This window comes from Rhipicephalus microplus, chromosome 5, assembly GCF_043290135.1.
Source record: "Rhipicephalus microplus isolate Deutch F79 chromosome 5, USDA_Rmic, whole genome shotgun sequence".
Lineage (NCBI taxonomy): Eukaryota > Metazoa > Arthropoda > Arachnida > Ixodida > Ixodidae > Rhipicephalus > Rhipicephalus microplus.
In genome coordinates, this window is record NC_134704.1 from 14,168,253 (window position 1) to 14,184,045 (window position 15,793).

The 15,793-nt window shown below is 48.6% G+C and overlaps 1 protein-coding gene across 4 annotated transcripts in view; it reads right to left on the bottom strand.

Moving 5' to 3' along the window:
* Positions 1-1,630: 1,630 nt before the first annotated feature.
* Positions 1,631-15,793, bottom strand: part of LOC119174972 (uncharacterized) — a 267,896-nt gene continuing 253,733 nt past the window's right edge. For all 4 annotated transcript variants that reach the window (XM_075894884.1, XM_075894886.1, XM_075894885.1 and 1 more), the window contains 2 exons: positions 10,178-10,390; positions 1,631-2,988 (listed from right to left, as the gene is read on the bottom strand). In XM_075894884.1, the coding sequence (XP_075750999.1) occupies positions 2,912-2,988; positions 10,178-10,370 (270 nt within the window). In that variant the 5' untranslated portion in view covers positions 10,371-10,390 and the 3' untranslated portion in view covers positions 1,631-2,911. The remainder of the gene's footprint in view (positions 2,989-10,177; positions 10,391-15,793) is intronic.

The window sequence follows — 15,793 nt, forward strand, 5'->3', positions numbered from 1 at the left end:
AGCCAGTCCGTGTCCAGTTTGCTGCCCTGCACTAGGGGAGACGGTAAATAGGGCAAAAAGAGAGACAGATGAGAGAGGTAACAGGATAGCATGCACAATCTAGGTGAGTGCATGAAGCCTACATTTAATGTCGACAGGTCGCACGGATCATTCGACATTAAATGAGCCGTGCAACCAGTGGCGTACCAACTCTTTCACGAGTGGGGGGGGGCAAGCCTACCTCACTCGTCAGCCGCGATATATATATATATATATATATATATATATATATATATATATATATATATATATATATATATATATATATATATGTATATATATATGTATAGGTGTCTGAACGATCGGCTGAGAGAGCACGCGAACAATGTTAAAAACGGGAAAGATGGTTTTCTTGCCCAGCACTGCACTGAGTGCAAGTGTGTTCCCCTCTTCGAGGACACAGCGACGTTGTACAAACACAGAGATGTAAGCACCCGGGTCATTGTCGAGGCTGCGCAGATGGCACGCGAACAGGTGCCTTGTATTAGCAAGCCCTCCGTGGCTTTGTCCGAGAAGGAACGCAGGTTCCTCGAAGGATTTCGTGCGGGCAGGTAACGCGAACAGGTGCCTTGTATTAGCAAGCCCTCCGGGGCTTTGTCCGAGAAGGAACGCAGGTTCCTCGAAGAATTCGGTGCGGGCAGGTAGCTTTACCTTTCTGTTTCGTTTTCTTCTAGGTTTTTTCTTTGCTGTTTTTCAGTGCCTTTGTATTTGTGTTGTTTGTTTTTGGTTTTCTTACTCATGTTATGCTCTTGTGCCATATGGTTTTTATCACATGGTCACTGTCTCCTCTATATATTTTCGTGCTCTGCGCAATAAACTCAGTTGGAAGTTAGCGCTCGTGTCTTACGTGTCCTGCTTGTCTCTGTGTCGTCGTTTTGTTCTCGCGCTATAACTATCGTCATGCCATACCAACTAGCCCAAGCTGCCACACTTCTAAGTTGGTCTTTAGAATTACGTATGTCTGTATTTTAAAATAAAAAGACGCACTGCCTAACACTTGTGTCTTGATGTGGCACCACAAATATGCAAAATATTCGTTTTTTTATTCGCAGTGGTCACAAGTATGAACGCAGCCACCGGATCAAGATGGGTGGGCATTGAGCAAGGGGTTAAAATTTCGCCAGCTGGCTGAATCATTGGACAGGCACCAACAGACAGATGAAACTTTCGTGTTGTGGTATTATAGTCTTTAAAAAAGAAGAAAAAGAAAGCGCTCATGGTTGTGATGCACGCTCTCACGAAGGGCCTCGTCTTCCTTCCCACTTGTAACTGTAACTATGTAACAATCACAAGTGAGAAAACTGTTGCAGGGCACCTTTAATCAAGTATTTAAGTAACGCTTTTGTTACCTTCAGCGCCTTCGAGACACAGGTCCATGGACCGATCACTTTAGCTGTGGAATGTGGTCTCGAGTACAGTTGGTTCAGAGGCATAAATTCGAGGTGAAGCGTGAAGGAATGTTATCAGGGCATGCTGAGCCGTCGAAAAGCACACCCACTGTCACGCCCTTTTCTTAATAATGAACTCACTGAGAAACAGTGCAATCATGGATGGGTGCACGGCGACAAATAAAACAACAAGAAGCTACGAGTAGACTGAAAAAAAATGTTTATTTCTCTCATTTCTCTGTGTACAAAACAACCAGAACCGCCGACAAGCTCTGTACACGAAGAGCACCTCAAAACAAGTGGGTTTTTTTCCCCCTCATTTTTTTCGTCTCACTTTTTCTGGCATTTCCCAGTCCATGCAACACTTCCACAATTAAAGGAAGTTGGCCACGCATCACTAATGCCACAAGACATCGCGATTTGGGTTCGCGAAAGCGCGCTTTCGCGAAAAAACATTCACGAGACAGTACGAACACATACACTTATATCATGCGTGCTAGACCTTTTTTTCTTGTATTTACGCATGAATACGACATAAAGAATAAAAGTGTTCTTCAACAGGCTAAGTTGCCGAATCGAGCTCTGTAAACATGATCGGAGCTGCCCATGCGCAGGGGCAAAGCCCTTCGACCCAAAAGCCTAGCCAAAGCAAGGAGCTCACGTTGCTTACTGACGACACTCAGTCACGAACAAAGAGTAAATAAATAAATATAAATGTGCATTGGGGAAGGATATAGTACACTCTGTAGCAAGTGTGTACGATGTGTCGAGCTGCCTCACCATGAACGTGTGTTGAGGAAGAGAGGAACTTCGAGGACGGTGCAGTTAACGTGGAAAACTCGCACGAATTGGTGACAGCTACACACAGACGCTGGCAAACCATGAGAGGCAGCTTACTCGAATCACTCCGAAATGAGAAAACGATCAGATATGGGAGCACGCTGCACGTAACAAATAAAGTTGGGTGCACAGACGAACACTTCAGTATACGTATGCCCAACACGCTGCCTATCTTGCCGTGCACATTAAAAGACGCACGAAATCTCAGCGTTTTGATCTGTAGTTCAAAAGCTCACGAATGAGATACAAAGACGAGTGCCCAAAGACTTGCCCCCACTTTGTAAGTTCCAATCACAGGAATGTTGTTTTGATCCCTTCATGTGCAGTGTCGTTCATTTGACATCGAGGTTCACTATGTCCACATATGCTGTCTTTTCTTTTTGTCTCTCTCTTTATGTCGAGCTGTGCTGCTTCAAAAGGGCATATCCTACTGAAGTGCAGAGCAAATATCAAGGGCATAACAGCGACGCTAGTATAGCAATCCGCGCCAATGAGGATTTCGGCGAGGCCCGTTATTCCGCCGTGTGGGTGTGGCTGAGGACTCCTCAAACGGCCCTGGCCGGAAGGCCAGTTCGTGGGGAACAACTTTTTTTTTTTTCCACCAACACAGACACCTTAGTTCCTGTGTTCAAGGGGCAGGCACACTAGGACTTTGGTGGACCCTCTGACGTCGAAGACTTGCCCACTGACGAGTCACCGGAGTTGTTGCTTGCTGACGGGTCTGCATTAAAAAAATCATGTAAGTAAAAAAATAAATGATCCCCGGCCGAAATAATGGACCATGTTATCGAATGCAACTTTCAGATTTCTGGTATCAACAATATTGAACAACGCTATAACTTTTTCATGCACAGAACTGCTATTTTGGCAAAAAACAGAACTTTATTGAAAGAATGGCAGAAATCTTGTAACAAAAATTGACAATTTTAGTTAAAAAAATATGAGGTGACCACCACACAGTAAAGGTCTAATGGTCACTTTCGGTGAAAGTACAGCTCTTCATCTATATAGCCCTTAGCGTCAGCTACTCACAAAGCATGCTGTCCTGCATTATCAACATAGTAGGAAAAGAAGATATTTATATATCTGTAAAGATACCTCGGGTTATCCGTCTAGCGCACCTTGAGACAACAACAGCCGGAAAAAAAGCAACAAACATGTCGCATTGATGCCCAAACTAAGTATAGCTTCATTTTCGTCAGATTGCCAAATGCTTTAAAACATGCATCATCAGACATCTGGGGCTCACGTGTTCCAAGAGAAAAAAAGAAATGAAAGGAAAGATACCTGGGGTGACCACCATGCTGGAAAGAGTTAAAGAGTGTCGTACAGCGCCCCAGACACACGATCAAGCAATAAAAAATGGTGCTGTAAAGTATTTCGCACACGCGACGTTTTCCGTATAGTTCCGGTGAACTTAGCCACTTAGGCGGGAAAAACTGAATCTCACAAACTTCACAAGAACATGCTAGTTTTCATTATAAGAGGCTGAAATAATACGAACATCTATGTGCTGGTTTCATCAAAGATCTTGGCATAATCCATACATCCTGAATCAAAAAAATAAAAAATAATGCTATCAATAGAATGCCAATGAAGGGGAAGGTGATTTTTCTGAAGTGCCGACTTGTGCCAAGCTTTTGGCAATTAGTACAACCTTCACAAAATGATAGTGAACAATTGCATGGCTGGTAATAATTAGTTGTCTGCTCCACTTTCTTTCACCTGTTCGGCAATTCTTTAGGCTAGGGTCCTGTGAAACATGCGATCCTTGAACTCTTGAAACTCTCCATCCACGCATGACAGTCTCGGCTGCGCACACACACACACACACACACACACACACACACACACACACACACACACACACACACACACACACACACACATATATATATATATATATATATATATATATTGAAAAAGGGTTTATTGACGACTGTTGCGACGGTGGTCCTACGAAGAAACACGATCGTGCAAGAGCAACGGTCAAGCAGATGCCGGCGATGATCAGCACGAGCTGAGCGAGCGAAGCCCAGCACCCAGTACTCAAGCGGTGGCGATGTTGCTTGTCAACGACACTCTTTCTTCTTCACAATTTGCCCCCGCCGAAAAAGAGCCATCCTGGCGACCTAAGAGTCTGGAGGCAGAGGGCTATAATATGGCTTAAGGCGGGCGACGTGGACGATGTCACGTCCACACCGGCGCATGTCGTCAGATGGGGAAAGTGGCTCGATGAGAAAATTCACTGGCGAGGTTTGCTCCAAAACGCGGTATGGGCCCTCGTACTTTGGAACGAGTTTTGAGGAAATGCCGGGGGTTTGGTAAGGAACAGCCAGCCATACAAGTGATCCCGGGGAATAGCTGGGGCTTTGTGAAGAGTCGACGTTGTTTTCTTTCTGGCGCTGTTGTTCTCGAGACGTAAAGGTGCGTGCGAGTTCACGGCACTCTTCCGCATTTCGGGCAGCTTCGGACAAAGATGGGCATTCGGATGCGTCAGGACGGTATGGAAGGAGAGTATCGATGGTGTGGGATGGTTCGCGTCCATAAAGAAGAAAGAAAGGTGAAAATCCAGTGGTAGACTGTGCCGCGGTGTTATATGCGAACGTAATGAATGGAAGAATGCGATCCCAGTTAGTATGATCGGATGTCACATACATGGCGAGCATATCGCCAAGGGTGCGGTGAAATCTTTCCGTGAGCCCATTAGTCTGCGGGTGGTATGCCGTGGTCTTGCGATGAACAACATGGCATTCAGAAAGCAGAGACGTGACGACTTCTGATAGGAAGGCTCGACCTCAATCGCTTAGTAGTTCTCGAGGTGCACCATGTCGTAATATGAAGCGATGAAGGATGAAGGATGCTACGTCCCGCGCAGTGGCACTTGGAAGGGCGGCGGTCTCAGCGTAGCGTGTTAAATGGTCCACAGCGACTATAATCCACCGATTTTCATCTGATGTTGTCGGTAGAGGGCCATAGAGATCAATTCCGATCCGATCGAAAGGTTTGGCAGGGCACGGAAGCGGTTGAAGCGCACCGGACGAGTGGAAAGGCGGTGATTTGCGACGTTGACAGTCAGGACAGCCCATAACGAATTTTCGAACGAAATTATACATTCCGCGCCAGTAGAAGCGATGGCGAATGCGTTCGTAAGTTTTGAAAACTCCGGCATGACCACATTGGGGATCGTCGTGAAAGGAGGCGCAGATTTGTGATCGCAAGCTGCGCGGGACAACCAAGAGCCACTTACGACCTTCGGGGGCGTAGTTGCGTCGGTGTAGTAGCCGATCACGAATGGCGAAATGAGCAGCTTGACGTCGGAGAGATCGTGGTACCGCAGTGGTTGACGATCCAGAAAGACAGTTAAAAAGAGAAGCGATCCACGGGTTTTTGTGTTGTTCACTGGTAAAGGAGTCGAGGTCGAGAGATGCGATGGAGATACCAGTGGTTCCGCAGGCCGAGTCGGGAGGTAAAGGCGAACGCGACAGGGCGTCGGCGTCAGAATGCTTGCGTCCGCTGCGATAGATGACACGAATGTCGTACTCCTGGATTTGCAGTGCCCACCGAGCTAGGCGGCCAGAAGGGTCTTTCAATGTGGCGAGCCAACAAAGTGCATGGTGGTCCGTTACCAGGTCGAATGGGCGACCGTCCGTACAAATAAGGGCGGAACTTGCGAAGCGCCCACACTAGCGCCAAGCACTCTTTTTCAGTGACGCTGTAATTGGCCTCAGCTTTAGTAAGTGTGCGACTCGCATAAGCGACGACGTATTCGGAGTAGCCCGGCTTGCGTTGGGTGAGGACGGCGCCTAGACCAACCCCACTAGCATCTGTGTGAACTTCCGTTGCAGCTGTTGGGTCGAAATGCCGAAGAATTGGAGGAGATGTTAGCAGACTACGGAGCGTGGCAAACGCGACGTCGCAGTCAGAAGACCAGGATGAAAGGTCTGCATCACCGCGTAGGAGGTTGGTCAGTGGTGACATGATCGATGCGAAATTTCGCACGAAGCGCCAGAAGTACGAAAATAGTCCGACAAAACTGCGTAATTCTTTCAGTGTAGTAGGTTTCGGGAACTCAGTGACTGCTCGCAGTTTTGCAGGGTCGGGTCGAACACCATGCTTGGAGACGATGTGCCCTAAGATGGACAGCTCTCGCGCGGCGAAGCGGCACTTTTTAAGGTTCAGTTGGAGCCCAGCGTTGGTTAAACACGTCAGAACCAGTTGGAGCCGAAGCAGATGCGTAGGAAAATCGGGAGAGAAAACGACAATGTCGTCGAGGTAGCATAGACACACAGACCACTTCAGTCCACGCAGTGTGTTGTCCATGAGCCGTTCAAACGTGGCAGGAGCATTACAAAGACCAAATGGCATTACGTTAAATTCGTACAGGCCATCTGGTGTAATGAACGCAGTTTTCTGGCGATCAGCTTCTGCCATAGGAACCTGCCAGTATCCAGATCGTAAGTCTAAGGAGGAGAAGAATTCGGCTCCTTGTAGGCTGTCAAGGGCGTCGTCTATGCGTGGTAATGGATAGACGTCTTTCCGCGTCACCTTGTTTAATCGCCGGTAGTCGACGCAAAATCGAATCGATCCATCTTTTTTTCGAACTAGAACGACAGGAGATGCCCAAGGACTGTGCGATGGTCGAATAACGTGACGGCGTAGCATCTCTTCGACCTGGTCGTTGATGACGTGACGTTCTGCAGCAGAGACACGGTACGGTCTTTGACGCAATGGCTGGTGCGAACCGGTGTCAATGTAGTGGTGCACTGCGGAAGTCCGACCCAATTGCGGCTGAGAAACGTCGAATGAATTCGCGAAGTGCTGGAGGAGATTAAGAAGCTCGGCGCGTTCATGGGCACTTAAGGTGTCGGCGATGGAACTCGAGAAGGTGTCACTCGATCAGCACTCCAGTGGGGAAAGGGCATGAAGTTCGGTCGAGGCGCTACTGCACGATTCGTCTGGCATGTTAAGGAATAAACAGGAATCGAGGTACTCCACTCGACCGAGACATTCGCCGGCAAGTAGCGTAAGCGGTGCAGAAAGGGGGTTGTGGACGAAAATATTGCTTCGGCCCGCAGTGACGTCGAGTGTAGCGAAAGGCAAGGAAACGGCTCTGCGGCTCATGAAAATGTCGGAAGGTGTAAACATTACTGTAGCTTCGTTATAGTCATCGCAGCAAACCGGGACAACGGCAAGAGAGGCTGGCGGAATTTCAGTGTCCTCACGCACGACAAGTTTTGGCGACCGCTCAAGGGTTTCGTGCAAAGGTTCGTCACACAGGTGCGAAAATTGAACTTCAGCGCGTGCGCAGTCGATGATGGCATGATGATTTGACAGAAAGTCCCACCCGAGGATAACGTCATGTGAGCACACCGAAAGGACGATGAACTCGACAACGTACATAGAGCCTTGGATGAATATGCGGGCCGTACAGGTGCCAAGAGGTCGAACTTGTTGTGCGCTAGCTGTACGAAACGATAGTCCAGAGAGCGGCGTGGTCACTTTGTGTAGGGAGCGGCAGAGCTGGGCGGCTATAACAGAAACGGCAGCACCTGTGTCGACGAGGGCAAAGGTAGAAACACCATCGACAGATATAGCGACGACGTTAGCTGGTGAAGTGCGAGGACTTGAGCATTTCGACGACGGCGCAGTTCTTGCCTCTGGAACTGCGGCGTTCAGTTTTCCCGGTTGGAGGAAGCGGGTCTAGGACGCATTGGGGACAGTGATCGCCTGCGAGGAGATGGGGAGCGGGGAGAGTGAGTTTGAGGCTGGTGTGACCGAGACTCAGGAAAGTTAGTGCATCCATACTGCGGTGAGGAATAGGGAGCAGGTATGTGCATGGGCTGTGGGTCATACGGTAACGGCCGAGTAGCGTCGCGGAGTGGTTGGAAGCGACGGCGACAATATCGTGCCACGTGTCCTGGAGTACCGCAGGCGTAGCAGATCGGTCGATTGTCAGGAGTACGCCAGGAATTGCTGACTCGTGGTGCGGCCCAAGGTGTCGAAAATGGGGCGGAGTGGGGAGCGACTGAAGACATGGGTGGCAAATGCTGCTGGCGGGGTCTGCTACGTACCACCTGGGCATACGTAAGGGGCGCGGCCACAAGCTGCATAGCCGGCGCATGGGCAACAGGCATGGCCACAGGCTGCTGGTGGGCAGCGACGGGAACAGCCTGAGCTACCTCTTCGGCAATAACGTCGCGGAGTGGTAAGGGCAGACGAGAGGACGGCGGCTGCTGCGTGAAGGGAATCAACGACAGTTGCCGAGCTACTTCTTCACGCACAAAGTCTTTAATCTCTTGCAGGGTTGGTGAGTGGTCGGGAACAGAAGTGAGACTGGAGAGCGAGTCGGCGTGTGAGGAAATAGGGCGAGTCAGGGCGCGCTGCTTGCTCAACTCGTCGAAACTTTGACACAAAGTGACAAGTTCCGCAACGGTGGCAGGATTACGGGCCAGGAGCAGCTGATATGCACCGTCATTTATCCCTTTGAGGATGTGTTGAATCTTCTCCGACTCGGGCATGGTGATGTTCACACGGTTGCAAAGACCAATAATGTCTTCGATGTAGCTGGTGAAAGATTCCGTTGGCTTTTGTGCGCGAGTCCGCAAGCGTTGTTCGGCTCTGGACTTGCAGACTGCGGGTCGGCCAAAAACGTCAGCAAACAAGGTTTTAAAAATGGACCATGTCGTGATGTCGTTTTTGTGGTTGTTATACCACATTTCGGCCACGTCAGTGAGGTAAAAGATGACGTAAGTCAATTTGTCCGCGTCATCCCACTTGTTGTTAGCGCTCACCAGTTCATAGTTAGCGAACCAGTCTTCCACGTCGGTCTCATCAGCTCCGCTAAAGACCTTGGGCTCTCGCAAACGAAGAACGCCGGGGTTGCTGGGGGATGGAGTGGAAGAGCCAGGTTGCGCGTTGTTGGTAGCCATGATGGGAGGTAGCGTTCGGTTGCGCAGCTCCAGGTTCAGGCGACGGCGAATGGCAGCACCCAGGTTCAGGCGACGGGGAATGTCAGCACCTTCCACCAATTGAAAAAAGGTTTATTGACGACTGTTGCGACGGTGGTCCTACGAAGAAACACGATCGTGCAAGAGCAACGGTCAAGCAGATGCCGGCGATGATCAGCACGAGCCGAGCGAGCGAAGCCCAGCACCCAGTACCCAAGCGGTGGCGATGTTGCTTGCCAACGAGGCTCTTTCTTCTTCACAAAATATATATGCACGTTAACTTGATTGGCATTTAGAATCGTTAACATGCATCGTTTGAGATCGACCAACGTGTTGTGAATTATTGAGATTGCAAATAATAATCCTCTGGAAACCCGTAAAACTGAAGTAAATGGTACTAATTTTTCCCACATTTTATTTTTTGCTATAGACTGCGTTCCCTCTCTCAAGACACTAACTATATGCAAGTGTATCATTCCTGGAGCAACCTCTTCTGGGTGCGCCGGCGTGAGCTGTGTGGCACGGTGCGGTCCAGTACACTATGAACACGATCTATTTTTCAGAGTGACCACAGCGTCGGAACGGACAGCTTACTGAATAAAAAGAAAGCGATATTGAGACGGACCTGGACAAAATGGAATGCCATGACCGGATCACCTCTCTACATGAATGGGCAAACTGTGGCCAGGTCTGAGGCTTTTCGGCATTTACCTAGCGGCCAATGTCAGCGAACTTAGCACGGGCCATTGCAAGGAACTAGCTTCATCTGGTCAGTGTACTGTAAAAAAACGCAGCACCAGAAACGTTCAGTAATGAGGGACCACTATAGCTCTCTCTGCGTGTGGCCAGTTCATGTTGCTGATCCATAACTAAATATGGAAACAGCTCGAATAAGAGAGACTGTGTTTGTCGTTTACTTCGTTTACATTGCAGGGTTGTCAGCAGCGCGGCGCGTCTTACCGCTGCACGAGAGTTTCTCGAAGGAGCAGGGCAGGGACGCGGTGCTGACGTTAGTGGCGCCCTCCTCGAGAATGTCGGGGAGGGCGTTACGACGCCCCGTGCGACCCGTCTGCAGGAAGGCGTCGAAGCCCGGCGCCGTGCCTCCTCCGGTGGCGCCCGCGGGGTCGCCCACTGGCTGCTGCTCAACCTCCATCTCGATGCTGCTCACGCAGGCTGCACGTACACCGAAGAGAAGACGGTATGTGGAAAAGGCAGTGCAAGACATATACCATACAGGTATGGCCGCACAAACGTAGTAAGATACAAAGACACCCGACAGTGCGACGACCTCAACTAATACTTCATTTTTGGGTCAGCTCGCATACTTTTCGGAAAGCATCAATAACAGGCAATTGATACCACAAAAAAGAGAGCAGAAGAAACACAACAAAAAACTGAAGCCTTTCCTCAAACAAATGTTACTGGAGTGCAAGGCATAATATCCCTCCTGTAGGAAAGACCTCACATACGCAGCTTCGAGAACTGGTGGCTGCGCACTGCGCGTTGAGCGACAATAATAATTGTATGAAAAATTCTATAAACAGAGGTTGTGTGCTGGAGCTGACGTTTCGACAAGTGGACTTGTCTTCTTCAAGGCTATGAACAGTTCTATAGAAACAGTCCTTGAAGAAGACAAGTCCACTTCCCCTTCCTAGCTGTCGTTTACTGAAATTATTGAGGTTTTAAGAGGTGAGGTTTGAAGCCACAATAACACGATATGACCATGAGAAACTCCGCAGTGGAGGGCCCCGGATCTTTTTTCGGCCACCTGGAATTCTTTAACGTGCACCTAAATGCACGCAGGCCTCGATCATTTCTGCCTCCACTGAAAATACGGCGCCCAGAATTTGATTCCGCGAAGTTCAGGTCAGCAGTCCAGTACCATAAATACTAGGCCGCCATGGCGAATTGAGTTGGGTGATACGCATGCGCAAAATACGTATGCGTATCGAGCACACCGAGTCAGGTCCACCGCAGAAGGCACACCCTGGTCGGTTTCACCCATAGATTACCGCTGAGATATTGAAGTTTCTTTTGCTTCCATTACAGAAACAAGGAGCAAGAGCAAAAGGCTACAAAGGGCTCCTGCTGCCGTTGGCCACTCAGCATCAGCGGTGCAAGTGACAATGCATAATATACCACACACTTCATATCATATTAAATGTCACATTAGTAGTATACAAATCACACTATGCATAACAGGTGAAAAAAAATAACAACAGAAAGCTTGTACCTTAAGTTAGTCCGGGTAGGTAGCCCGGAATACAATAGAAATATGTGCATTAAATGGCCAAATACAGATGATTAAAAATCTGTAGAATAAATTTCCTGTATCATCAGTAATTATAACAACACAGGAAACGAGAGTGAATTCGATTATTCAGTTATAAAAAAACCATAACAGTATGACACAAAAATAGAGCAAGGACTCGAAGACACGTTCTTTATGCGTGAAGCCGGGGCGGAGAAAATCTGCAAGCATGTTCCCACGACGGGGAACTCGAGTACATGCGTTGCAGAGTGGTGGGGTTATTGGGTGAATGTTGCGTAATTGGGTATGGTTTGGGAATGCTCAATTGTTATTTCGTCTTTATTATTTTTACTTATTGAATGACACGTCAGCTTGATTACATCAGGTGCCTGACGATAGGATACAAAAATTGTCTAGTTATGTTCTACAGAATTGCACACAGTTCACCGCACACTTTGCCATTCCTTCTCCCTTTCTTTCACTCCCCATCTCCCACCGCCTTAAGAAAAGTAGCAGGCCAAAAAAAAAAGTGAAATGTTACGTGTAAAGCGTATTATTTCGCAATCGAAATACAATATATATAAAGTTGGACTGACGACAATCCAATGGTCAAGATGAAACACACTATAACTATGCTGTTGTACGGTTAGCTGTGAGGTCGGTTCTCCCCCAAGGTGCCGACGTCCGGTTTCATTCTGCTCTAGTGGGCCATACACCTGTTTTCGCGGGTTTTCCTTGAATCAACCCCCAGTAAGGTCACACCGAAAGGTCTGACAGGGCATTTATAGAGATGAGGGAGGGAGGTAAATCAGTTGCCGGAACTGAATTCATTCACGATCCTTCAGAATTTTTAGACGGAGTGAAGTGTCCATGTTCATCGAGGTATTTTCAGTTCATTTTGTTAATATAATACTACAACTATTGCTACTGCAACGAAACATTTATGATATCGGCATTTCTTACGTACATGCCCAATGCCGGTTAACAACTACACCAACAACAATAATAAGATGATGATAATGATGACACTAATATAAGAGGACGGTTTATCAGGTTAGCCATATGAACTCAAGTATACATACTTCTGCATTTAAATGACAAAAAAAAAAAAGAAAAGCTAGCCCCACAAACCACTATTTCCCACTCACGCAGTCAACGCTTACAAGACAATGCGGACCTTCTGATGGCGCCAAAGCTAGAGACAATGCGAGCATCATGATAGTGATCAGCGCTATATGCGAGACAAAATATAAGACAGTTCAACGGGCAACGACAGCCGCTGATGCTAGTGCGGTGTTGCGGGCATCGGCGGGACCCGAAACTACAAAGATGGCGTCGGAGGGCCAACAATGGACGTGCGCGCAATAGTGTTGTCCTTCGACTCGCATCACGGTCAGAGAATAAGTGCCTGTTGGGTGGTCCACATAACGATCACGGGCAAACGAAATTGGCGTTTGATGGTTAAAAAAGAAACAAAATAGGCGGAAAGAGAGACGCCAGCCACGCGTCTCCGCTTAATATGCGGGCTTATAATAAGTTGAAGCAATGGCTTGTCTATCCGCTCCCCCCCCCCAACCCCCTCTCCGCTATCTCCCTCTAGTCTATCACGTGCTTTATCGATTCCTCGACAGCAAACGAGCCTGGAGTACTCTGCCAGCCACCGTTCCTCGTCTCATCTCCTTAACCGCTGCTGTTACGCGTCTTGTGTCTTGCCCGACCACCGGGTCAACCTCCAAGCCAGAGGAAGGCTTCACCGTACGAGATTTGCACAAACCGAAGTTGAACTTGCCGAGGTCGACGCCCTCCCATTCCTTGACAGACAAGCGTGCCCGAGTTTACTTTCGCAGTACTGCGCAATCTCCTTGCAGCTCTGCGGACGTGCGACCGCAAACTGCGGGTTCTTTGCGTGCACACAAGCAAAGCGTGATTCGACATATTTATTCTGCAGAAGGGCTTGTTCTTGGGATACTTGCTGCTTGCTAATAATCATGGTGAAAGCAAGGACACAAAACATATACAAGTGCCACCATCCAGCGGACATACCAGGGTCTAAACGAGAGGTAGCTACCTACCTACCTACTACTACGGCTACTACTACTACATACATCGGGTACGCACGACCCACGGCTTAAGGAGCTTCGCCCCTAAAAATCAGACTAACGCATCGGCAACGGCTGATCGCCCACAAGCCCACGACAGAGGGAGCAACGGTGCACGCAAATACGCACGTGGCAGCTTCAAAGGCCGCATCTCCGCACGCTAGACGGCGTTGCGTTTCTTGCTTACGGTCTTCGTTCGGGCTGTCAAGGTGGATGGACGTGTTTTTTGAGCGCTCTGGATCGACTGCGCAGATAAGCAGATAAGTGTTTTTGCATATTTTGAGCTTGTCTTTATAATTATAAGGCAGCGCTTGAAATCTTCCTAACACTTATTTTATGGTACGGCTTTTTCGGGGGCCAGTCACCAGGTATTTATTAGTTAGTGCGGGTGTGTGTGTTTGAATTTTTTGTTGTTTTTTTTCTTTTGCCACCCCGTGGGGGAGGTGCGCGTACATTGAACACGCAAATTTTTGTAGTAGAGCTTAGATTTTTTTTCTCGTAGCACAGGGCTCGAGTTTAGTAATTATCGAGTATAGGGACAATTGGTGTCAGAAAGGCATGGTTAAAAAAACTGTAAAGTGTTCAGGATGTGGAGTGGGTTTGAAAGTGGACCCAAGCGTAGAAGCGGATGGAGAAGAGGCTGACGCGAAGTATAGGCAATGTGAGGTCGAGGAAAAAATGGAGAAAATGATGGTTGCCCAGAGTGAACTGCTGATGAGAATCGCCAAGCTCGAGACTGAGTTGGCGACAGAGCAAGAGAAAACGAGGGCAATGGGAGAAAGACTGAAGTCCGCCGAGGAAGCGCTAGCGAAGCTGAACAATTTAAAGAAGCGACCTACCGAGAGAACAGTAGGGAACCGGCAACCAGGACGGTGGAGAAGGAAAAGCAAGCAAGTTTGGAAAAAACAGGTTTAGCCGGTTCAACTGTCGCAAGGCCCAGCTTCAGCGAGGTAGTGGTGGGGCAGGGAGGGAACAAAGCAGCCGGCGTCACAGGTGCAAGTAGCCCCCAGGTGCAGAACGCTCCAGCTGAAAAGTCGCAGCATGTGATAATCGCCGGGGACTCAAATTTAAATCGATGCACAGAAGCCATCAAAGAGAGGGTAAGAGGTGACAAGAGGGTGGCAGTAGGGGCGTTCCCAGGACGCAAGCTGGAAGCAGTCATGAGGCAAGCGAGCGCAAAGCTCAAAACGACAGCTGATAGACGAAACCTAGTGATAATTTCAGGCGGTTTAAACGATGTCCTAAATGGAGATGCAGCAGGACTAGCAGCCACACTGGCGAAAGGCGTCGATGACATGCGCGCCACTTCTCCTAAGGTACAGGTAGTGATATGCACGATACCGGAGGTACCGGTGCGTGATAGCAACGTGCAAAGAGCGGTGGTCAACGCAAACCAAGAGATATGGCGGATGAGTCGAGAGAAAGGCTTTGAGGTGGTGGAAATAAACAGAGAGGTGCATAGGTGGGGGGGTTTTCAACGAGACAGAATTCACTTCGATGGGCGGCTAGGTCATGAGGTGGGTTGGCGACTTGCAGGACGCGCAGTAGCTTTTTTGGGGGGCAAGCGAGCCCTTCGGGGTGCAGGATAGCTAGTAACGAGGAAAACAACCAGGAAGACTCTTCGACAGGTGGTATGGACAGATACGATTCCAAAGTGGCACCAATATCTAAGATAGGTAGAGTCCGGGGCATAAATAGACGTAGCCACGAGCGCCGAGCCAATTCAGACATAGGGTATATTAACATGCAGGGTGGTAGGAACAGGCTGAAGTGGGAGGAGATAGAAGAACAGCTAAAGGAAGAGAGGCCGATGGTATACGGTTTTGTAGAAACACATCTCAGGGACATGGAACAACCTCCGAACAATCCGGACTACGCGTGGGAATATTGTAATAGAACAGAAGGCAGCAGAAAGGGGGGTGGTATTGGGGCATTCATTCATAAAAGTACAGACTGGCAAAGGGTCAAGCAGGAGTGCAAGGAACATTTATGGCTAAAAGGGAAAGTGGCAGGTCAAATGACACTCCTTGGTTTCGTGTACTTGTGGACGGGAGCAAAGGCCAGAGAGGAAAACCAGACAATGGTAGAGTGTATATCAAAGGACATTCAGGAGTTAGGAAGAGAGTGCGAGATAATTATACTAGGAGACATGAATGCGCACATAGAAGATATAGATGGGTATACCGACCCGACAGGCAAAATGATCATGGATATGTGTGAAAGGCT